General features: G+C 43.0%; 1 protein-coding gene across 9 annotated transcripts in view; it reads right to left on the bottom strand.

Moving 5' to 3' along the window:
• LOC124041922 (partitioning defective 3 homolog) overlaps positions 1-19,522 on the bottom strand; it is a 246,588-nt gene that overhangs the window by 39,202 nt on the left and 187,864 nt on the right. For all 9 annotated transcript variants that reach the window (XR_006840005.1, XM_046360093.1, XM_046360094.1 and 6 more), the window contains one exon: positions 13,542-13,796. Coding sequence is in view for 8 of the 9 variants with exons in the window: in XM_046360093.1 (XP_046216049.1) it covers positions 13,542-13,796 (255 nt within the window). In the remaining variant the exon portion in view is untranslated. The remainder of the gene's footprint in view (positions 1-13,541; positions 13,797-19,522) is intronic.

Here is a 19,522-nt window from a genome sequence, read left to right as displayed (position 1 = left end):
CGTTTCTCGTTGCTTTTTTGAGCTGTCCTTGCCATAATATGGACTTGGTCTTTTACCAAATACCAAATCTTCTGAATACCCCCTACCTTGTCACAACAACTGTTTGACTCAAACGTATCAAGGAAAGAAATTCCACAACTTTTCACAAGGCATACCTGTTAATTGAAATGCATTCCAGGTGACTACCTCATGAAGCTGGTTGAGAGAATGCCAAGGGTGTGCAAAGCTGTCATCAAGGGGTGGCTATTTGAATAACACTTTTTTGCTTACTACATGATTTCATAGGTGTTATTTCATAGTTTTGATGTCTTCATTACTACTCTACAATGTAGAAAATAGTAAAAATAAAACATGTTTTCACTTCGTCATTATGAGGTATTTGTGTAAATGTGTTAGAAAAAACCCCTACTTAATTAATTTCAATTGAGGCTGTAACAATATGTGGAAGTCAAGGGGTATGAATACTTTCTGAAGGCACTGTACTTTATACAATACCAGATTAGCATAGCAAATGATTGGTTTCGAAAGGAGTGGTTGGGTTGTGCTCTATACAGTTATTGCCTGGGCAATCTCCAAACAGCAGATGCTAGTTTCATAAGACCGTGTGCTAACTCATTTCTATGGCCTCACAAAAAGAAAGCACTAGATTGTCAGATATCAATACATGGAAATTCAAGTCAAACATTCTTCAAGTCAAAATCCAAAACCCGCTTGCTACGCCAGATGCACTTCTTTTATGTATTCAATCTTGTGAATGAAAACCCACTGGGCCTTAGATCCTCTGACTTCAGCTCCAAATGAACCAAATTGCCTTTTCAGTTCAATCATCTCATTTAATTAAATAAAGAGGGGACTTTCTGTACTAACTTTTAGAGGGAACTTGTGTGGGCAACAGAAGTAATTGCTCTGAAGTGAGTGGGTGAATCGCTGGTCTCCTAAGCCCACAACAGTTTCAGCTACATCACAAATGGCACCCCAGTGCACTATATAGGGAATAGGGTGCCATTTGGGATGCTATCTTATTTTCATTAGAGGAGGGCTCTGTGAATGCAAACTACTACCAGGGCCATTTCATTTCAATACAGTTTGGATGAAAAGTGACACACACACGTAAACACTTCAATTTGGAAGAAGACTTGATGTGAATTATCTCCACTGTGTAAACCTGAAAACTAATTTCACATGTTCGACTTGATTGCTTTGCACAGCTCTGCTGTGGTGAGTGAAATACACCAAATAGCACAGAGTCTGCTTTGGGAGGGAGTTTTCATTAAGCTGATTAAAAAAAAAACTAAATAATCAGTGAATTATAATAAGATAGATAATATCTTTAGAGCCAATATTTTCCTCAACTATTAATATTCAAATGACAGTCTGAGACAAAAAGCAGAATTTGAGTTTTTACTAGGCACCAAGGTAATGGGGGAACATTTTACAAATACAAAGCACTTTTCGAAATGTAATGTTGTTTAGGGAGTTGTGACAGTGTTAGCTGATTTGGTTCTGGGGTAGAGATACGGGACACATCTCTCCTCAACTAGTGAGTAATATCCAGACAGATGCCATCAAACTGTTCTTCCTCTCTGTCACAGGAGTTGGGAAGATGAGGGTGAATTAAAATGTGTGGTCCAGACGCAGGGCTGGCTTTCTGACTGCTGATGTGAAGAGGAAACTCAGACAGTCTTGGAGGACAGTGGAAGTCGATAAAAATGCTTTTTAGGCTGTAGTGTTCTGTTTTTTATTGCCCGACTGCTGATGACAGCTGTAGTGCTACAGTCCCCTCTTCCCTGCCTGGTTAAACCTGAGGCTAGGGAGGGAGGCTATACTGGGCACTGGGATCACAGATCTGCTCCTCATTTCCTGTAAGGGGACACCACACACAGTGCCCTCCCTGGCTCTTTCTCAATTCATCTTTCCTCAATTATTTGTATGTTCTCTCCTCGCCGACGCCTCAAATGCATTGGAGAAGGTCTGAAGGGAGGGACCTTGGACCTTCTCTTCCAATAGGGTTGAGATGGCAGATGTAAGGAATTGTGGAAAGACTAATTGAGATCGCGCTCCTCTCCATCTCACTCTGGCTGCCCAGCTTCACTGATGTTGTGTATTATGTTGTGAGCCAGTGTCCAGCACACAACATAATACACATCACTGGTACAAGCAGTGTGCCAGTCATTGTTGCAGCACGCCCAGAAATACTGATGATAGAATTCAGAATTACAGTTCCATAATCAGATTGGGCAAAGTGTATTCTTGAGCATTGAATCGGAACATCAGTCAAAAGATCCTGACAGTGTTAACCTACAGTGCAGGAAATGAATGTTTCCTGTTGTGTCACTGCAAACTGGAGGCATTGTATGGATTCAAGCAATTGGGTAAAGTACAGGTGGCAGAAAACAATGCAATACTCTAGTTGGGTGTGATTAAATACGGGTCAGTCCCGTTTAAAAAAAGATATACAATGTGGGCTACTAATGTCGCCAACTATATCATCTTACAAAGACGCTTTCCCATCCCAGAGTGAGGCATCATGGCACAGGTGGTATTATCTACCTGGGGCAACAGAAGACATGTTGTGGAGGGAGAGAGAGGGAACACTCGGTGGGCTGTTCATTCAAAGGGACCCTATCATTAATGATTAACGAGATGGCGTCAGTGATCATTTTCTCAGAACACCTCAAACAGAGATAAACTGTATTTATTTGAATAGCCCGGAAGCTACTGTACTAATGAACACACTTCAATCCATAAATAAATGTCACAGACTAGCAGTATTAAAAGTGTAGTAGATACATTTTTTATATTGTTTTTTTAGTGGGAAAGTAACAAACATTTGTACTGCTTTTGACATATAGACCAGAAGGTTTGAATACAAAAACATGAAAAGATGAGTTGAGTGAAACTACCACAGAACTTCCTTGCTTCAGTATTCCCTACCTGCGTTCCTGAGGGAATACCAACATGCTAACACATCCAGTTGAAGGGGAATGGCTGATATCAGTAGCTGATGAAAGTTGGAGTTTCATACTCAGATTTGGTTGTGTTCTTTAATTTCCCATGGTCCCAGAAGCATTGAGAATGAAGGGGGATTCCTGCCAAGGCAGGAACGGCATAATAATGGTTTCTCTCACTGGTGATCTTTCAAAACTGTCACAGCCTGCCTGTCAGCCAGTGACTTAATCGAGCAAGATTTTCTAATACCCTATCGCTCCAGGTATCTCGGTTGGAAACTGAGAACATTTGAAAGATTACGCAGCACGTTGGAGAGAAGAGGGAAAACAACCACAAATAACACATTCAGAGTTGTTGACGGCTGGGCGGGTGGCAGGGAAAAGCAAACAATGCAGGGCTTGACATGAACTTTTTTAGCCACTTGTCCAAAAGCTCAAGGTACTTGTCCCCAAAAAAGTAATGGTCTGTAACACCATGGGCCAAAAAGGTGACTGAAAATTGTGTTTTATGATGCAAGAAACCACAAAATAACATGCATTATTATCACCGGTATTTACAATGTAAGGCTGCTGGTCTCTGATCCAAAGCATTATATCTCCTGCCGGTGTGGCCTTGAGCAAGGCACTTAACCCACCATAATGTAAAATACTGCATGAATAGGCTACTGTATAAAACATGTGATCTGTCAACCCTCTGGAGAGCTACTGGGTGTGCAGGCTCTTGACCCAACCCTGCTCAAACACACTAGTCAGCTTATCAAGGCCCTGTTGAGAAGCTGATTTTTTACAATGTGGTGAGTTCGAGCAGGGCTGGAGCAAAAGCCTGCACACCCATCTGCTGGTGGATGGCCAGGGAGATATTGACAGCACAGGAGTTCGGAATCTAATAATATTTGTTTTTACTTTGTCGTCAGAATTACGTGGCTAGTATTGAATAGAGGAAAATCCTAGCAAATTTTGAGCGCTTAAGAGACTGTTTACAACCATAGTTTGCAGCATTGGTTGTTATACAATGCACTCTGCAGAGATTGGTGGGACAGTGTGCAGCACATCGCATCCGGAGGCCACTTTGATCCTATTCTGATCGGCGTAGCCTAATTGTTTGATAGTGATTTTTGCATGATTTTTAAATACTTGTCCATTTGGACAATTTAATCTATAATCTTGTTAGGATGACCTTCAGAACAGTGCTCATCCAAGGGCTGTCTGTCCATGCTCCAAAGCTTAGACTCACACTATGGCTGCGACCCTTTTGACCAGGGTCCATATGGCTCTAGTGCACTATATAGGGAATAGGATGCCATTTGTGATACAGCCCAGACCTTCATGGGATCAATGATTCTAACAAAGACCAAGCCATCTTAAAAGCCAGGCAGTAGCCTCTCTCTCTACATCTCAGCATCCCTCTCCTCTCAATAGGATTCAAATCTGGATTGTGTAGAGAGGGTACTTCTCCATGGATTCTTCATCTCTATTGCAGCACACCCAAATAGGTAAATACCACTGTGTCACCATCAAAAACTCTGTTCACAACCTCCTCCTCCTCTCTCCCTATGATCAGACCCAGACATCTAGCCAGAGGAGAGAGCAGACCTGGGTTCAAATAGTATTTGAAATCTATTACATAGTTTAAGGGTTTGCTTGAGCCTGCCTAGAGTGTCAGTTGAGCAGGGATTGCCCTTTAAATTAGTTTAATTTCTCCAGACAAGTTCAATAAACAGGGCTAAAGTACTTGAAAGATCTCAAATAGTATATGAATTCAGATCTGGAAGAGAGCTGGGGCTTTATGAGTAGAGATGATCCACAGCCCTGTATGCCCTGTCCTCTCTGATGTGCAGTGTTGTCTAGCAACGGGAGTCTACAGTTCAAAGGTCTTCAGTCAAACAGTTGATAATTCCCTTCCTCAACGTGTTAATGTCATAATACGGCCCAGTTTAGGGTGAGTTAACGCTCTGGAGGAGAGGGCAGGGCAGTGAACCTCCAGCGGTGGATTCTTTTCTTGATATTTATTGATTTAACCAGGTAGGCTAGTTGAGAACAAGTTCTCATTTGCAACTGCGACCTGGCCAAGATAAAGTGGAGCAATTTGACACATACAACAACAGAGTTACACATGGAATAAACAAAACATACAGTCAGTAATACAGTAGAACAAAAGAAAACAAAAACTCTATATACAGTGAGTGCAAATTATGTAAGTTAAGGAAATAAATAAAACATGGTGGCGAAGTAATTACAATATAGCAATTAAACACTGGAATGGTAGATCGGCAGAAGATGAATGTGCAGGTAGAGATACTGGGGTGCAAAGGAGCAAAATAAATAAATACCAGTATGGGGATGAGGTAGGTAGATCGATAGGCTGTTTACAGATAGGCTAAGTACAGGTGCAGTGATCTGTAAAATGCTCTGACAACTGGTGCTTAAAGCTAGTGAGGGAGATGTGAGTCTCCAGCTTCAGAGATTTTTGCAATTTGTTTCAGTCATGGGCAGCAGAGAAGTGGAAGGAAAGACGACCAAAGGAGGAATTGGCTTTGGGGGTGACCAGTGAGATATACCTGCTGGAGCGCGTGCTACGAGTGGGTGCTGCTGTGATGACCAGTGAGCTGAGATAAGACGGGGCTTTACCTAGCAGAGACTTGTAGATAACCTGTAGCCAGTGGGTTTGGCGACGAGTATGAAGTGAGGGCCAACCAACGAGAGCGTACAGGTCGCAATGGTGGGTAGTGTATGGCGCTTTGGTGACAAAACGGATGGCACTGTGATAGACTGCATCCAGTTTGTTGAGTAGAGTGTTGGGAGGCTATTTTATAGATGACATCGAAATCGAGGATCGGTAGGATGATCAGTTTTACGAGGGCAGCATGAGTGAAGGATGCTTTGATTGCGATATAGGAAGCCGATTCTAGATTTAATTTTGGATTAGAGATGCTTAATGTGAGTCTGGAAGGAGAGTTTACAGTCTAACCAGAGGTATTTGTAGTTGTCCACGTATTCTAAGTCAGAGCCGTCCAGAGTAGTGATGCTGGACAGGTGAGCAGGTGCGGGCAGCGATCGAGTGAAAAGCATGCATTTAGTTTTACTTGCGTTTAAGAGCAGTTGGAGGCAACGGAAGGAGAGTTGTATGGCATTGAACTCGTCTGGAGGTTAGTTAACACAGTGTCCAAGGAGGGGCCAGAAGTATACAGAATGGTGTCGTCTGCGTAGAGGTGGATCAGAGAATCACCAGCAGCAAGAGCAACATCATTGATGTATACAGAAAAGAGTCGGCCTGAGAATTGAACCCTGTGGCACACCCATAGAGACTGTCAGAGGTCCAGACAACAGGCCCTCCGATTTGACACACTGAACTCTATCAGAGAAGTAGTTGGTAAACCAGGCAAGGCAATCATTTGAGAAACCAAGGCTGTCGAGTCTATCAATAAGAATGTTGTGATTGACAGAGTCAAAAGCCTTGGCCAGGTCGATGAATACAGCTGCACAGTAATGTCTCTTAGTGATGGTAGTTATGATGTCGTTTAGAACCTTGAGCGTGGCTGAGGTACACCCATGACCAGCTCTGAAACCAGATTGCATAGCGGAGAAGGTATGGTGGGATTCGAAATGGTCAGTAATCTGTTTGTTAACTTGGCTTTCGAAGACCTTAGAAAGACAGGGTAGGATAGATATAGGTCTGTAACAGTTTGGGTCTAGAGTGTCACCCCCTTTGAAGAGGGGGATGACCGCGGCAGCTTTCCAATCTTTCGGAATCTCAGACGATACAAAGGAGAGGTTGAACAGACTGCTAATAGGGGTTGCAACAATTTCGGCAGATAATTTTAGAAAGAGAGGGTCCAGATTGTCTAGCCACATAGGTTGCATCTCAATTGGCACCCTATTCCCTATTATAGGGCACTACTTTTGACCAGTGCCCTATATAGGGAATAGGGCGAGGAGTAGGGAATAGGGTACCATTTGGTGTAGACATTGATAGAAAAAGCATCCAAACACCAGCGACTGGTGATTGGTGTAAATGTGGGTCGGCAGGCTTCAGTGTTACATGGTCAGTGGTGGTGTGTGAAGTGAACCTAGGCAGTCCACAGGAGAACTCAAACCAAATGTGTTTTTAGCTGGATGGATCCAGAAGTGATGGAGCCAAGATGAAATCATGTCAGAAGTACATAATGAGGCCAGTGGCATGAAAGAAAGGTGTGTATGAAGCAGATACAACAGCTAGGACGTTGGAAATGCAAATGTTGAAGCCACTTAAGGGATTGTTTTTTAGGATGGATCAAAAACAAGTGGATTCAAACACATAAAACCATGAACATAGTAGTGTAATAAAATTGCTGTTGTTCCACCAGCCTAGCGGGTCAGTGGAATAGGCCTTCAGACAGTGACCCCAGAGGGAAGCCCCTATTATTGCACGAATAAGGACTCTGTCTGCCTAGAGCCAGATATGAGAGGAGAGATGATTACCTTTCTGTCAGACATCAGACAGGGTCAACACTGGGCAGCACAGATGGCCATCTAACTGTCCCTGAATGACCAGAACGTATTCTGTGCTGTGTGTGTGTGTGTGTGTGTGTGTGTGTGTGTGTGTGTGTGTGTGTGTGTGTGTGTGTGTGTGTGTGTGTGTGTGTGTGTGTGTGTGTGTGTGTGTGTGTGTGTACACGCCACACTGAGCCAAAGGTTCTTTGATAATCAGATGTCTGTTGGGTTCAGATGCATTATCCAACCCCCAGAGGAGTTCTGTCTCTCTGGGTAGGGTCCTGCACTGAACAGTAAGCCACATTATTCACAAATGGAGCAGCCTTCAAATGAAATGACAAGATAGAAAATCCATGGGCACTTAGAGGGAATACATACTGTAATGGTATTCCACCATTTTGTTTCAGTGGGGCTTTAGCATCCATCCCTTAAGCCTACATTTCATTAGGATAATACAATTATTTAGGTAAACTGTACTCATCTCAGTATTCCATACATTTCAATAAAGTCTAAATTAAATACATAATACAAAAGATTGCTGTCTGCGATGTCCTAATTTTGCTGGCTATTACTGAAAGCACCAGTCCTATAACATGATCATCCTAAAATAAACACCTCAGGGTTGACTAAACAGCAGCATATTGGAGGGCTCGAACCTGATTTACTGTACATTACTGTGTGTGTGATAGAAACAGGAGTAATTCTGATCCAGCATGAAAACAGACAGACACCGATACAGTAAACAGATTTGAGGCTTATCATATGTTAGTAGGGAAGGATAGGAGATGCAGGCAGCATCCTAAATAGCACCCTATTCCCTTTATAGTGCCACTACTGGTCAACAGTAGTGCACTGTATAGGGAATAGTGTGCCATTTGCCACAAATCGCACTGATTCAACCTACTGACATTGTCACCCATCCCACTCACATTCCCACAACCTTCTTTTCAGCTTTAAACCTTGGCGTTGTCAAGGTAAATAAGAGCTTCAAAACCTTTTTAGGACTGGAACTAAGCTGTATAAAACACCAACAACCTAGCCAGAACAGTGGAGACAAAGACAATGGCCACGGAGGTATACTCTCCCACATTCAGACAGGATTAGAGCTGCACAATTCCAGTAACTTTTCCCAAATTCCCAGGTTCTCTCTAAATGGTAATCAGGAGAGAATCAGCAGGAAATCCAAAACCCTCCAACCAGGATTTCTGAGAAACCTAGGTATTTTGGGAAAGTAAGCGGGATTTTGCAAACCTAGACAGGATTTCTATAGAACCATAGTGTCCAGTCCTGCCTCCCCAGAGGTTGTTGGCCAGGAAGGATCCCTGGATTAGGCAGAGAACAGAAAGGCATGTCTCCCCTATAGATTAACTAAGGGATGACTCTGTCACAGAAGAGCAGATGGGAGATGACAGTACAGAGATGACACATATTTAAACAGTCACTGATATTACCAAATACAGCACACAATGGTTTACTGAGTAAAGAGTAACGACTCTGTAATAAACCGTTAATTACAGTAACGGGTCCAAGAGTGCATCAGCTATACATTCTGTCTGCGTCCCAAATGCCACCGGTACTTCAAGTATATTGCCCTACGTTTGAACAGACCCCATAAGGCACGGCAAAAGTAGTGCACTATATTGGAAATAGGGTGCCATTTGGAACATTCATATATACCAGGTTGATAGATAATCAGCAGATAAAGACATTAGCAAGAGGTCAAACGTTGGATTATAGTTTATCAAATGAACGTATCATTTTAAATGACAGATGAGGTTTGTGTGTAGTGTCTACAGCTTATTCAGCCTGCTGTTTTAGCTACACTATTTCAAACAGTGACTTTCTCTCCACACATTCTTACCGATTTCACGGTTTCTCTTGACAGTTTGGTTTTCCACAACACCCATTCTTTCCCCATCATCGTAGGTGGTAGAATCTGTGGCGTGTATGTGTGTGTGTGAGAGAGAGACTCGAGGGACTCCTGTTGGGTATTTGAAAGCCCTCTGTCTGAATAAAGGGGGATTACCCATGTGTTTACCCACGTTTTATGTGGGAATTAATTGCCCTCAGACGCACGCGCACACACACACAGCCCCACCCCTGAGTGGTCCCACATTCAACTGCCTTTTCTATTCATCTGCAAAGCTGAGCAGACGGATCAAGGTTGAAGTGACCCCCCGTGGTGTGATGTTACTCACTCTAGGGCCTTATCAGGCTCCCAGAACCTCATTATACATCCCAAATGTCACTAGTGCACTACTTTAGACCAGACACTATATAGGGAATAGGGTGCCATTTGTGACTGCCTCTCAGATGCTGCTTGGCTAGCTGTTTAATATAATGCTTCGGGTGTGTTTGTGACTGCCTCTCAGATGCTGCTTGGCTAGCTGTTTCATATAATGCTTCGGGTGTGTTTGTGACTCGATGTGACCACTCCTGTATGTCGCTTTGCTCCGAGGGAGTTTTCTTAGAGGCCTAACTGAACACAATAGAGCAGATTCAATAATAACAGCCACAGAGAAGGGGAATCAAATCACATAAGATCCCAGAGGGAGCATTCAACCAGGGTCTCTATTCTCCTGGAGGGGGATGACACAATACAGACACAGGAGATAATTCACTCGTTTAAACTCCATCATGTGATGGAACACTGCATTTCAGGCATTCACGATATATACACCAATGAAAGCCCACCTCTCTTGAACACATTAAAAGGGGCAAACAGGGATTGGAACATTCTTTTTTGGACAGGGGGAATTTTTGATCTCATGGATGGTCTATGAATTTGAGAGTTGTTACATTACTTCAGCCCAGTTCCTCAGCTGTTTACCAAAAAAGTGTTGGGTGACCGCTTTGTTGCCGTTTCAATCCCAGAATTCTCCCAGTGCTCTGTGCTTCTCACTAAAGTAGACTACATTGTTATGGCCAACACAGTTGTTGCCAAGTACATAATTGCATTTTCAGTCTATTTGGGGGCTTAGGACTTACAAGGTTATGACAAATGTTACCAGATGTCAAATTTGAACTCAAGACCTTGTGAAATATACACAGTAATTGTGGGAAAAGGTTACTGAGATAAGTTTGGGCTTTGCACAATATTTTTTTTGGCAGACTGAGGGGGCAAGTAGGACCAACCACAATATCCAGGAGAGGTTATGCAATTTGGCAGAGGACCATGAAGGACTAGCTCACAGAGAGAGAATATTCTTAACTTACAGCTACGGTACCACCAATACAATACATATAGGACCCCTACCAAAATAACAATTACTGCACAACAAACAGTAATTCCAACATAAATAATTTTCTTTCACTAACTCTATAAATCCTTTACCAGGCAGCCCATACTAGCCCAGCCATGTTGCAGTTCCATACTGTAGGCTAATACACAGTACCAATGCCTATGAACTCCACAGAAAGCTCTATGCTGTTTCAACTATGTTGCACCAGTATGGTTGTGTCTCAAATGGAACCATATTCCCTATATAGTGCACTACTGTTGACCAGGCCCTGGTCGGAAGTAGTGCACTATATAGGAAATAGGGTGCCATTTAAGATTCTGCCTGTCACAACAATATGATTGAGTTGACAGAAGTCAGTCATGGTTCTCAGGGTGGAGGAAATGGCTGACTTCTCCTCTGGGTTTCATGAAGCTCCCGGCAGACTAATTTTACACTGCACAGTTAAATTGAAAGTTCTGATGGTCCGCAGTTTTGCAAGCAACTACTGTAGGCAATTACAAAATAAAATCCACTGCATGTTTATGCAGCTGCAGGTTTGTTTTCCTTCTCTGCCAAGCAGACAAAAAGGGCAATGGGTGATGTTCCAGCTCTAAGAGGAATGAAATAGGGAGGAGACTAGTCCCCAAACTGCACTATTCTGGCTTTCACATTCGGAGACAAACAAGGGCAGTTTAGAAAGCACATCACCCCTCACATACAGGGTATGACTGTCCAATGTCCACCAGTATCATAGTAACACATACCGTAGGTCTTCGTACCATGGACATGAGTAGATATTATATTGTGGGTCACATATCAATAATTAAATCAGTCTCTCAATCATAGCATTAGCCCTGAACTACATAGTAGAAGTCAGGGTTTTTTCCTCTATCAAAAAAGGGCTTAGTAGGTGGGCGTGGCAATGGGCGCGGTCGGCCCGGTGGAATTTTAGATAACATTTTTAGAGGCCCCCACATTGGCGGTGTAGAGAATTTCCCGGAATTCTACACCTTTCTCCAAGGAGCTGAATCGTTGTGGTGCATCATGAACACAAACATGAAGTCCTTGACTGTTTATTGAACAAGTGCTCTATGATATTGCTAGTCTCGTTCAACAGCAGCAGTGCATGGTAATGCTATTCACTTCTTCACACATCCTCGATCTAGAACTACAGGTAACTGCCAAAATAAAGGACACACTTGAGTGAATGAGGGATACAAAGTATATTGAAAGCAGGTGCTTCCACACAGCTGTGATTCCTAAGGTAATTAACATCCCATCACGCTTAGGGTCATGTATAAAAATACTGGGTAGGCCATTATTTTGGGTACCATGGCTATGTGCCCATAGGATGACAATGCCCCCCCCATCCACAAGTGATCACTGAATGGTTTAATTAGCATGAAAATGATGTAAACCATATGCCTTAGGCGTCTGTCACCTGATCTCAACCCAACTGAACACTTATAGGAGATTCTGGAATGGTGTTTGAGACAGCGTTTTCTCGTGGAAGAATGGTATCGCATCCCTCCAATAAGAGTTGCAGACACTTGTAGAATCTATGCCAAGGTGTTTGAAACTGTTCTGGCTCAACACCCAATTAAGACACTATGTTGACACTATGTTTCCTTTATTTTGGCATTTACCTGTATAACAGAACACTAACACCGTGGCAGCACAATAATTTACAAATCAATACTACATACAGTATTAATAATATACACACTGCTGTGAGTATAGGAACATGTGAAATAACACCCTGCATTCTCTTTGGCTAGAGAAATCACATAATTCATTCTGTAATACGCTTCAGGCATACAGACTTACAATTTAATACTGGTCTGCATCCCAAATGGCACTAATATTGAGTCAGCGTCCCAAATGGTATCATATTCCCGATGTAGTGCACAAAAGTTCTGCACAATAGGGAATAGGGTACCATTTGGGACGCAGACACGGACTACTGCTGTAGACAGAGGGCGCACAGGCTTATGGTTTATCATAGCTTCATGTGTGATGTACAGTACTGTCACTGGTACATTGAGTATGAATGAATACATGGTAGGAATACAGATCATTGATGTACGATTATATGTTGGAGTATTGTTGTAAAACCAATCTGGGACAATTAAGTTGAAGTTGGTCAAATGAAAATATCTTCCATTCCACAAGAGTCTAGGGAATGGTGTGAGATGGTTGACAGATGCCAATCCCAAAGGAAAGTAAACCGGATCAGCCTGAGGACCAGACTTCGATTCTGAGTCACAAACGGTTTATCTACAGTCCTAAAACAGCACTATATTCCCTATATAGTGCACTACTTTTGACCAGGGCCTATAAAAGTAAAAGCACAGCTATGTAGGAAATAGGGTGCCATTTGGGATGCATTTTATGAACATGCAACAGGAGTGAGTAAGTGAAAATGTAGAAATGTTGCCTCCCTTTCCCCCCAGGACCAAGGTAATCACCAGTGAGTCCCTATCAGTAGAGTGGTGATATTTAACTGCCTTTCATTCCTGTGGTTATTTTCCTGCGGTGAGGTGTGTTGACTGGACTAAGACACTTCAGTGCAACAGTGTTTGGCCTAACGTTACCTAGGCACAGCAAGATACTATTTTACCTATAAAGGAATGAGTTCTTCAACATCACCAGGGATTGAATGAGGGTCTTTAGCACAATGATTTGGTCCATAAAAACAATGTACCAGGCAGAAGTGCTAGTTAATAGTAATAGTAGTTCTTGATAGAGGTATTTATAGTGGTATTACTACCTCTCTTCATCAGCCCCGGGTTCAAAGACAAACCCTGCCCATCTGCCACTCCTGGCAGGATTGAGCAAATGGCCAAAGTATTTAAACCCAGTTCTGCCCCTCATAGCGTAGGACCGACCCTCGGCCCCCTACCTGTCGGCGGAGGGAGGGCGTCCGTTTGCGTTGCGGGCCTTGCCGACTTGGGTGTAGAGGGAGGAGTCTTGGTGGTGGTGGTCGTTGTCTCGGGGGCTCTGGGGACGGCTGTGTCCGCTGCCCAGGGACGTGTCCAGGGGGCCGATGCCGGCATAGGGGTGCTCCTCGTCTCGGCTCAGGTTGATGTCCAGGATCTCAGCGTAGTCCCTCTCCCGTGCCTGCCGTTCCCGCAGCTCCCGGGTCTTAAGCTGGATCCTGGAGGAAAGGAGACACAGATTGTTTCTTTATGGATTCAAAAGGAAAACAGTGGATGACACCCTATTGAAATGTAATTGTCACATGCACTGAAAGCAACAGGTGTAGACTTTACTGTGAAATGCTTACTTACGGGCCCTTTCCAGACAATACTAAATTAAAAAGAACATTTGCACAAAAGGAAATAGTAACAATAAAATAATGAGGCTATATACAGAGTATACCAAACATTTGCACCCCCCTTTTGCCCTCAGAACAGCCTCAATTTGTCGGGGCATGGACTCTACAAGGTGTCAAAAGCATTCTACAGTGAAGCTGGCCTATGTTGACTTCAATACTTGCCACAGTTGTGTCAAGTGGGCTGAATGACCTTTGGGTAGTGGACCATTCTTGAAACACACGGGAAACTGTTGAGCATGAAAAACCCAGAAGCATTGCAGTTCTTGACACAAACCGGTACGCCTGTCACCTACTACAATACCCTTTTAAAAGTCTCTTTTGTTTTACCCATTCACCCTCTAAATGGCACACATATCTCAATTGTCTCAAGGCTTTAAAATCCTTCTTTAACCTGTCTCCTCCCCTTCATCTACACTGATTGAAGTGGATTTTAAGTGACATCAACAAGGGACCAAAGCTTTCACCTGATCAGTCTATATGTCATGGCAAGAGCAGTTCTTCATTTTTTATATTATCAGTGTACAAGGACTTCCAGTACAGTCAATGTGCTGGGGTACAAGGTAGCTGAGGTAATTGAGGTAATATGTACATGTAGGTAGGGGTAAGTGACGAGGCAATCATGATAGAAGATTATAAAAAAATAGAGTTGCAGCAGCATGTGTAAACAGTGTGAAAGAGTTTAAAAGTGTGTCTGTGTGGAGTCAATATGCATGTGTATGTTTTGTGTGTGTAAGCATATGTAGTATCTACGTAGACTGTGTGACTGTAGAATGTGTGACTGTGTGGGTAGAGTCCAGTGAGAGTGCATAGAGCCAGTGCAAAAAATATATAATCTATGCTAATAGTCCGGGAAGCCATTTGATTAGCTGTTCAGTTGTCTTATGGCTTGGGGGTAGAAGCTGTTCAGGAGCATCTTTTTGTCCCAGACTTGGCGCTCTGGTACCGTTTGCCAAGCGGTATCATAAAGAAAAGTCTATGACTTTGGTGGCTGGAGTCTGACAATTTTTAGGGCCTTCCTCTGACACCGCCTGGCATATAGGTCCTGGGTGGCAGGGAGCTCGGCCCCAGTGATGTACTTGGCCGGACACACTAACCTATGTAGCGCCTTGCGGTCGGATGCCAAGCAGTCGCAATATCAAGCGGTGATGCAGCCAGTCAAGATACTCTCAATTGTGCAGCTGTGTAACTTTGAGGATCTGAGGGCCCATGCCAAATCTTTTCATCCTCTTGATGGGGAAGAAGCATGGCCATGCCTTCTTCATGACTGCGTTGGTGTGTTTGGACCATGATGGGTCCTTTGTGGTTTGGACACTCGACCCGCTCCACTACAGTACTGTCAATGTGAGTGGGGGCGTGCTCCGACCTAAGTTCCTGTAGTCCACAATCATCTCTTGTCTTACTGACATTGAGGGAGAGGTTGTTGTCGTGGCACCCCACTTCCAGGTCTCATCGTTGTTGTGGATCAGGCCTACCACTGTTGTGTCGTTGGCCAAGGTAATTATAAGTCATGTGCGGCCACGCGGTCGTGGGTAAACAGGGAGTACAGGAGGGGACTAAGCACACATCCCTGAGGAGCCCCTGTGTTGAGGGCCAGCGTGGCAGAAGCACTGTTGCCTACCCTCACCAAATGGCCCATCAGGATGTCCAGGATCCAGTTACAGAGGGAGGTGTTAAATCCTTAGCTTAGTGATGAGCTTGGAGTGCACCATGTTGTTGAACGCTGAGCTGTAGTCAATGAACAGCATTCTTACAAAGTTGTTCCTTTTGTCCGGGTGGCAAACGGCAGTGTGGAGTGCAATAGCGATTGCGTAATCTGTGTATCTGTTGGAGTGGTATGCGAATTGGAGTGGTTCAAGCGTGTCTGGGACGATGGTGTTGATGTGAGCCAGGACCCGCCTTTCAAAGCATTTCATGGCTATAGATATGAGTGCTCCGGGGAGATATTATTTAGACCAGCTACCTTGGCATTCTTGGGTACAGGGACTATAGTGGTCTGCTTGAAATATGTAGGTATTACAGACTGGGTCAGTGAGAGATTGAAAATGTCATTTGCCAGCTGGTCGGCGTATGCTTTGAGTATGCAGTCCTGGTAATCAGTCTGGCTCTGCAGCCTTATGAATGTTAACCTGTTTAAAGGTCTTACGCATATCGTCTACGGAGAGCGTGATCACAGTCATCTGGAACAGCTAGTGCTCTTATGCATGGTTCAGTGTTGCTTGCCTCAAAGCGAGCATTGAAGGAATTTAGCTCGACTGGTAGGCTTCCCTATATAGTGCACAGCTTTTGACCAGAGCCCTATACAGTGAATAGGGTGCATTTGAGACAAACATTTTTACATCCTTATTGTAAAAGGCGGCTGCACCTTCTTTCTATAACAGATATGTATTTTTAAACCCCCGTGTAAACTTTCCACTGCTGCAGTGAAATAGTTAGAAATTCTTTGGCGGTCTGAGTAGGCTACCTTGGGAAGGGTGGAGAAGCAGAAACTTTAACCTAATCAATGTCTGATCTGTAATGGCAGTTCCTTTCCCAAGGATCAGTTGGGATTTGCAAATCCGCCGGTAAAACACATATTGATTGGTCAAGGCCAGAGGCTAGAGAAAATCCACCTCTAATTGACTGTCTGTATGAATTTACTCCTCAGGTGAGGGTCAGGGCCTTCTATTCACAGCTAGACAGAAAAACAGAATTGTTTAGTGCGTCCTAAATGGCACCATATTCCCCATATAGTGCACTAGGCCTGGTCAACAGTAGTGCACAATATAGGGAATACGGTACCATTTGGGACACCGACAAGCTTCTGTCTGGTGAATCAACTGTCCGGAATATATTATGTATACATCTAATCCCACTTTCCTTTCATTCAGTATGTTTTATCATTATTGTATAGCTTTTACCACCATGCAAGGGTGTAAAGTACTTAAGTAAAAATACTACTTAAGCTATTTTTGGGGAATATCTGAACTTGACTATTTATATATGACAACATTTACTTTAATTCCTAAAGAAAATATAATTTTTGCTCCATACATTTTTCCTGACACCCAAAGTACTCGTTACATTCTGAACACTTGGCAGGACAGGAAAATGGTCCAATTCACACATCCCTGATTACCTGTACATCCTCTGATCTGACGGACTCACTAAACACACATGCTTTGTTTGTAAATTATGGCAGTGTTGGAATGTGCCCCTGGCTATCCTTAAATAAAAAATTAAAAGAAAAGTGCCGCCTGGTTTGGTTAATAAGGAATTTGACATTTTTTATACGTAAGTATATTTTAGCAATGACGTTCACATTTGATACTTAAAATCAATATGCAACTTTTTGGGCAATCAGACAAAATTCACAGAGCAATGTGAGTTATAGATTGATCACTACTTGAAAACAAGTCTAAGAAGGGGTAGATCTGTTCTATGTGCACTATTTATATGCTTCCCGTTCTTTAGTTTTGCGTATTTTACTTTTGGTTTTATACACCAGCTTCAAAACAGCTAAAACAACAATATTTTTGGTTATTGAAAATATATTTTGCAGTGATTGATGGTACAATGATTCTCCACACTATACTAGCTTATTTTGTAACAAACTGAAAATTAGCTAACTATTAGAGTTCTAGTAACCAGAATATGGCAGAACTATTTAAAACCTAATACTTTTACTCAAGTAGTATTTTACCGGGTGACTTACTTGAGTCATTTTCTATAAAAAGTATGTTTACTTTTCCTCAAGTACGCCAATTGGGTACTTTGTCCACTGCTGTCACCAAAGGACATCACATTATTGTTACACAGTGAACACAATGGAACATTGTTCTGTGTAGAAAATGAGGAAAGGCCTCTCAACTACCCTGGTTCTTATGCCATCTACTACCCCCTCCTTCCCTAGTGTAGAACCCATTACAGCTCCTAGCCACCTACTCTTTGCCAAGTAGAGATATTTTCATCTCTCATCAGGGCCAATCATTAAGACCTGGGAGGGTTTCCTCACAGAAACATGTCAGGGCTGAGGCCATTGTTTGGTCCTACGGTTAACTCAGTCCTTCTTTCTGGCTGGCCCACTTGGATAGAGGCTCAGGATTATGACATGTGTTGGCACTTGCTATTCTCAATATAGAAAATCTCATTTGAATGGATTAGGGAACAATTAGCATTTTTGTGGTACAAGGTAAACAGAGCAATTTGAGGAAGACGATTCAGCTGTAGTGGTTCTTTCAGAAGATGTAGGGATTGAGATTGTACAGGACAGCTGCTGTTGTAAGGAGACAAATTCATTCCGTCGGTCTAGCTAGCCTGATTAGAACATAGCATTGGTGACCCCTTTACCTCCCTTCCATTGAAAGGCTTCTGAGGGAGCAGATTGCCATGTCTGCCCTCATCAGCAGCACAGTGTTTCCCATCACTAGCTTACTACACTCGCAACACGAACCTTGTTTTCCCCAGGTTTAAAGAAAGATCTCTCAAGGGCCTGTTTCCTTCTGGTAATGTAGATATTCGCTGAGTCTACAAACCAGCTTTAGAGTGTCTTCACTCAGGGCAGGCTACAGTGCTAATGTGTTATAAGAGGACTTTGTTTCTAAAAAAATCTAAACATAATATTATTCAAAAGATTGCTTAGTCTATTCATCTCAGCGACTGCCTAGAATGTGTGATGAGCTCTTTTCGAGCTCATCAGGGGAATATTACTGCCTTTATGGAGAAATATTTTCCCGTATAATGACTATTTTATTTCACAGTTAAATGGAAAACCCTTTTCATTGACTTACCATTTCATTATGCATATTTCTTGAGGCATAATTATTTAGATTTCCCTGTTGAGTGCTAGACGATGCAAACTTGTCTGTCCTCCTTTCTCTTTCCCTCGTTCCCCAGCAGTAAAGAGGCCCAGAGAGAAGCAAGGGGATGATAATTGCTAGTTTAAAGGTTGATAATTGGCGTAGCCGTAATTATGTGCTCGTTGAGGTACTCCCTCCTTGCACTTAAAATGAATACCTTAGCTGTTCACCACGGAATGGTCTGTAGGGAGAGGGGTGGAGGAGTAGGTAGATAGCACACTGAGAACACAAGTGTTTCATCTGGATAAGAAACGAAGCATGATTGATGATACACCCACACTGACTTAGTATAACTTCAGATCCATCTAGAGATTAGTATTGAATGTGATCAAAAATGTACAGGGGACATTGTGTTTAATGCAGAGACCTATGTACCACAGTGATGCAGATATATACTCCATGACCAAAAGTATGTGGATACCTGCTTGTCGAACATCTTTATTCCAAAATCATGGGCATTAATAAGGAGTTTGTTCCCCCTTTGCTGCCAAAACAGCCTCCACTCTTCAAGGAAGGCTTTCCACTAAATGTTGGAACATTGCTGTGGGGACTTGCTTCCATTCAGCCACATGAGCATTCGTGAGGTTGGGCACGGATGTTGAGCGAATAGGCCTGGCTCTCAGTCGGTGTTCCAATTAATTACAAAGGTGTTGGATGGGTTGAGGTCAGGGCTCTGTGCAGGCCAGTCAAGTTCTTCCACACCGATTTCTA

This window comes from Oncorhynchus gorbuscha, linkage group LG08, assembly GCF_021184085.1.
Source record: "Oncorhynchus gorbuscha isolate QuinsamMale2020 ecotype Even-year linkage group LG08, OgorEven_v1.0, whole genome shotgun sequence".
NCBI classification, from domain to species: Eukaryota; Metazoa; Chordata; class Actinopteri; order Salmoniformes; family Salmonidae; genus Oncorhynchus; species Oncorhynchus gorbuscha.
This window is presented reverse-complemented; position numbering and strand designations above follow the sequence as displayed.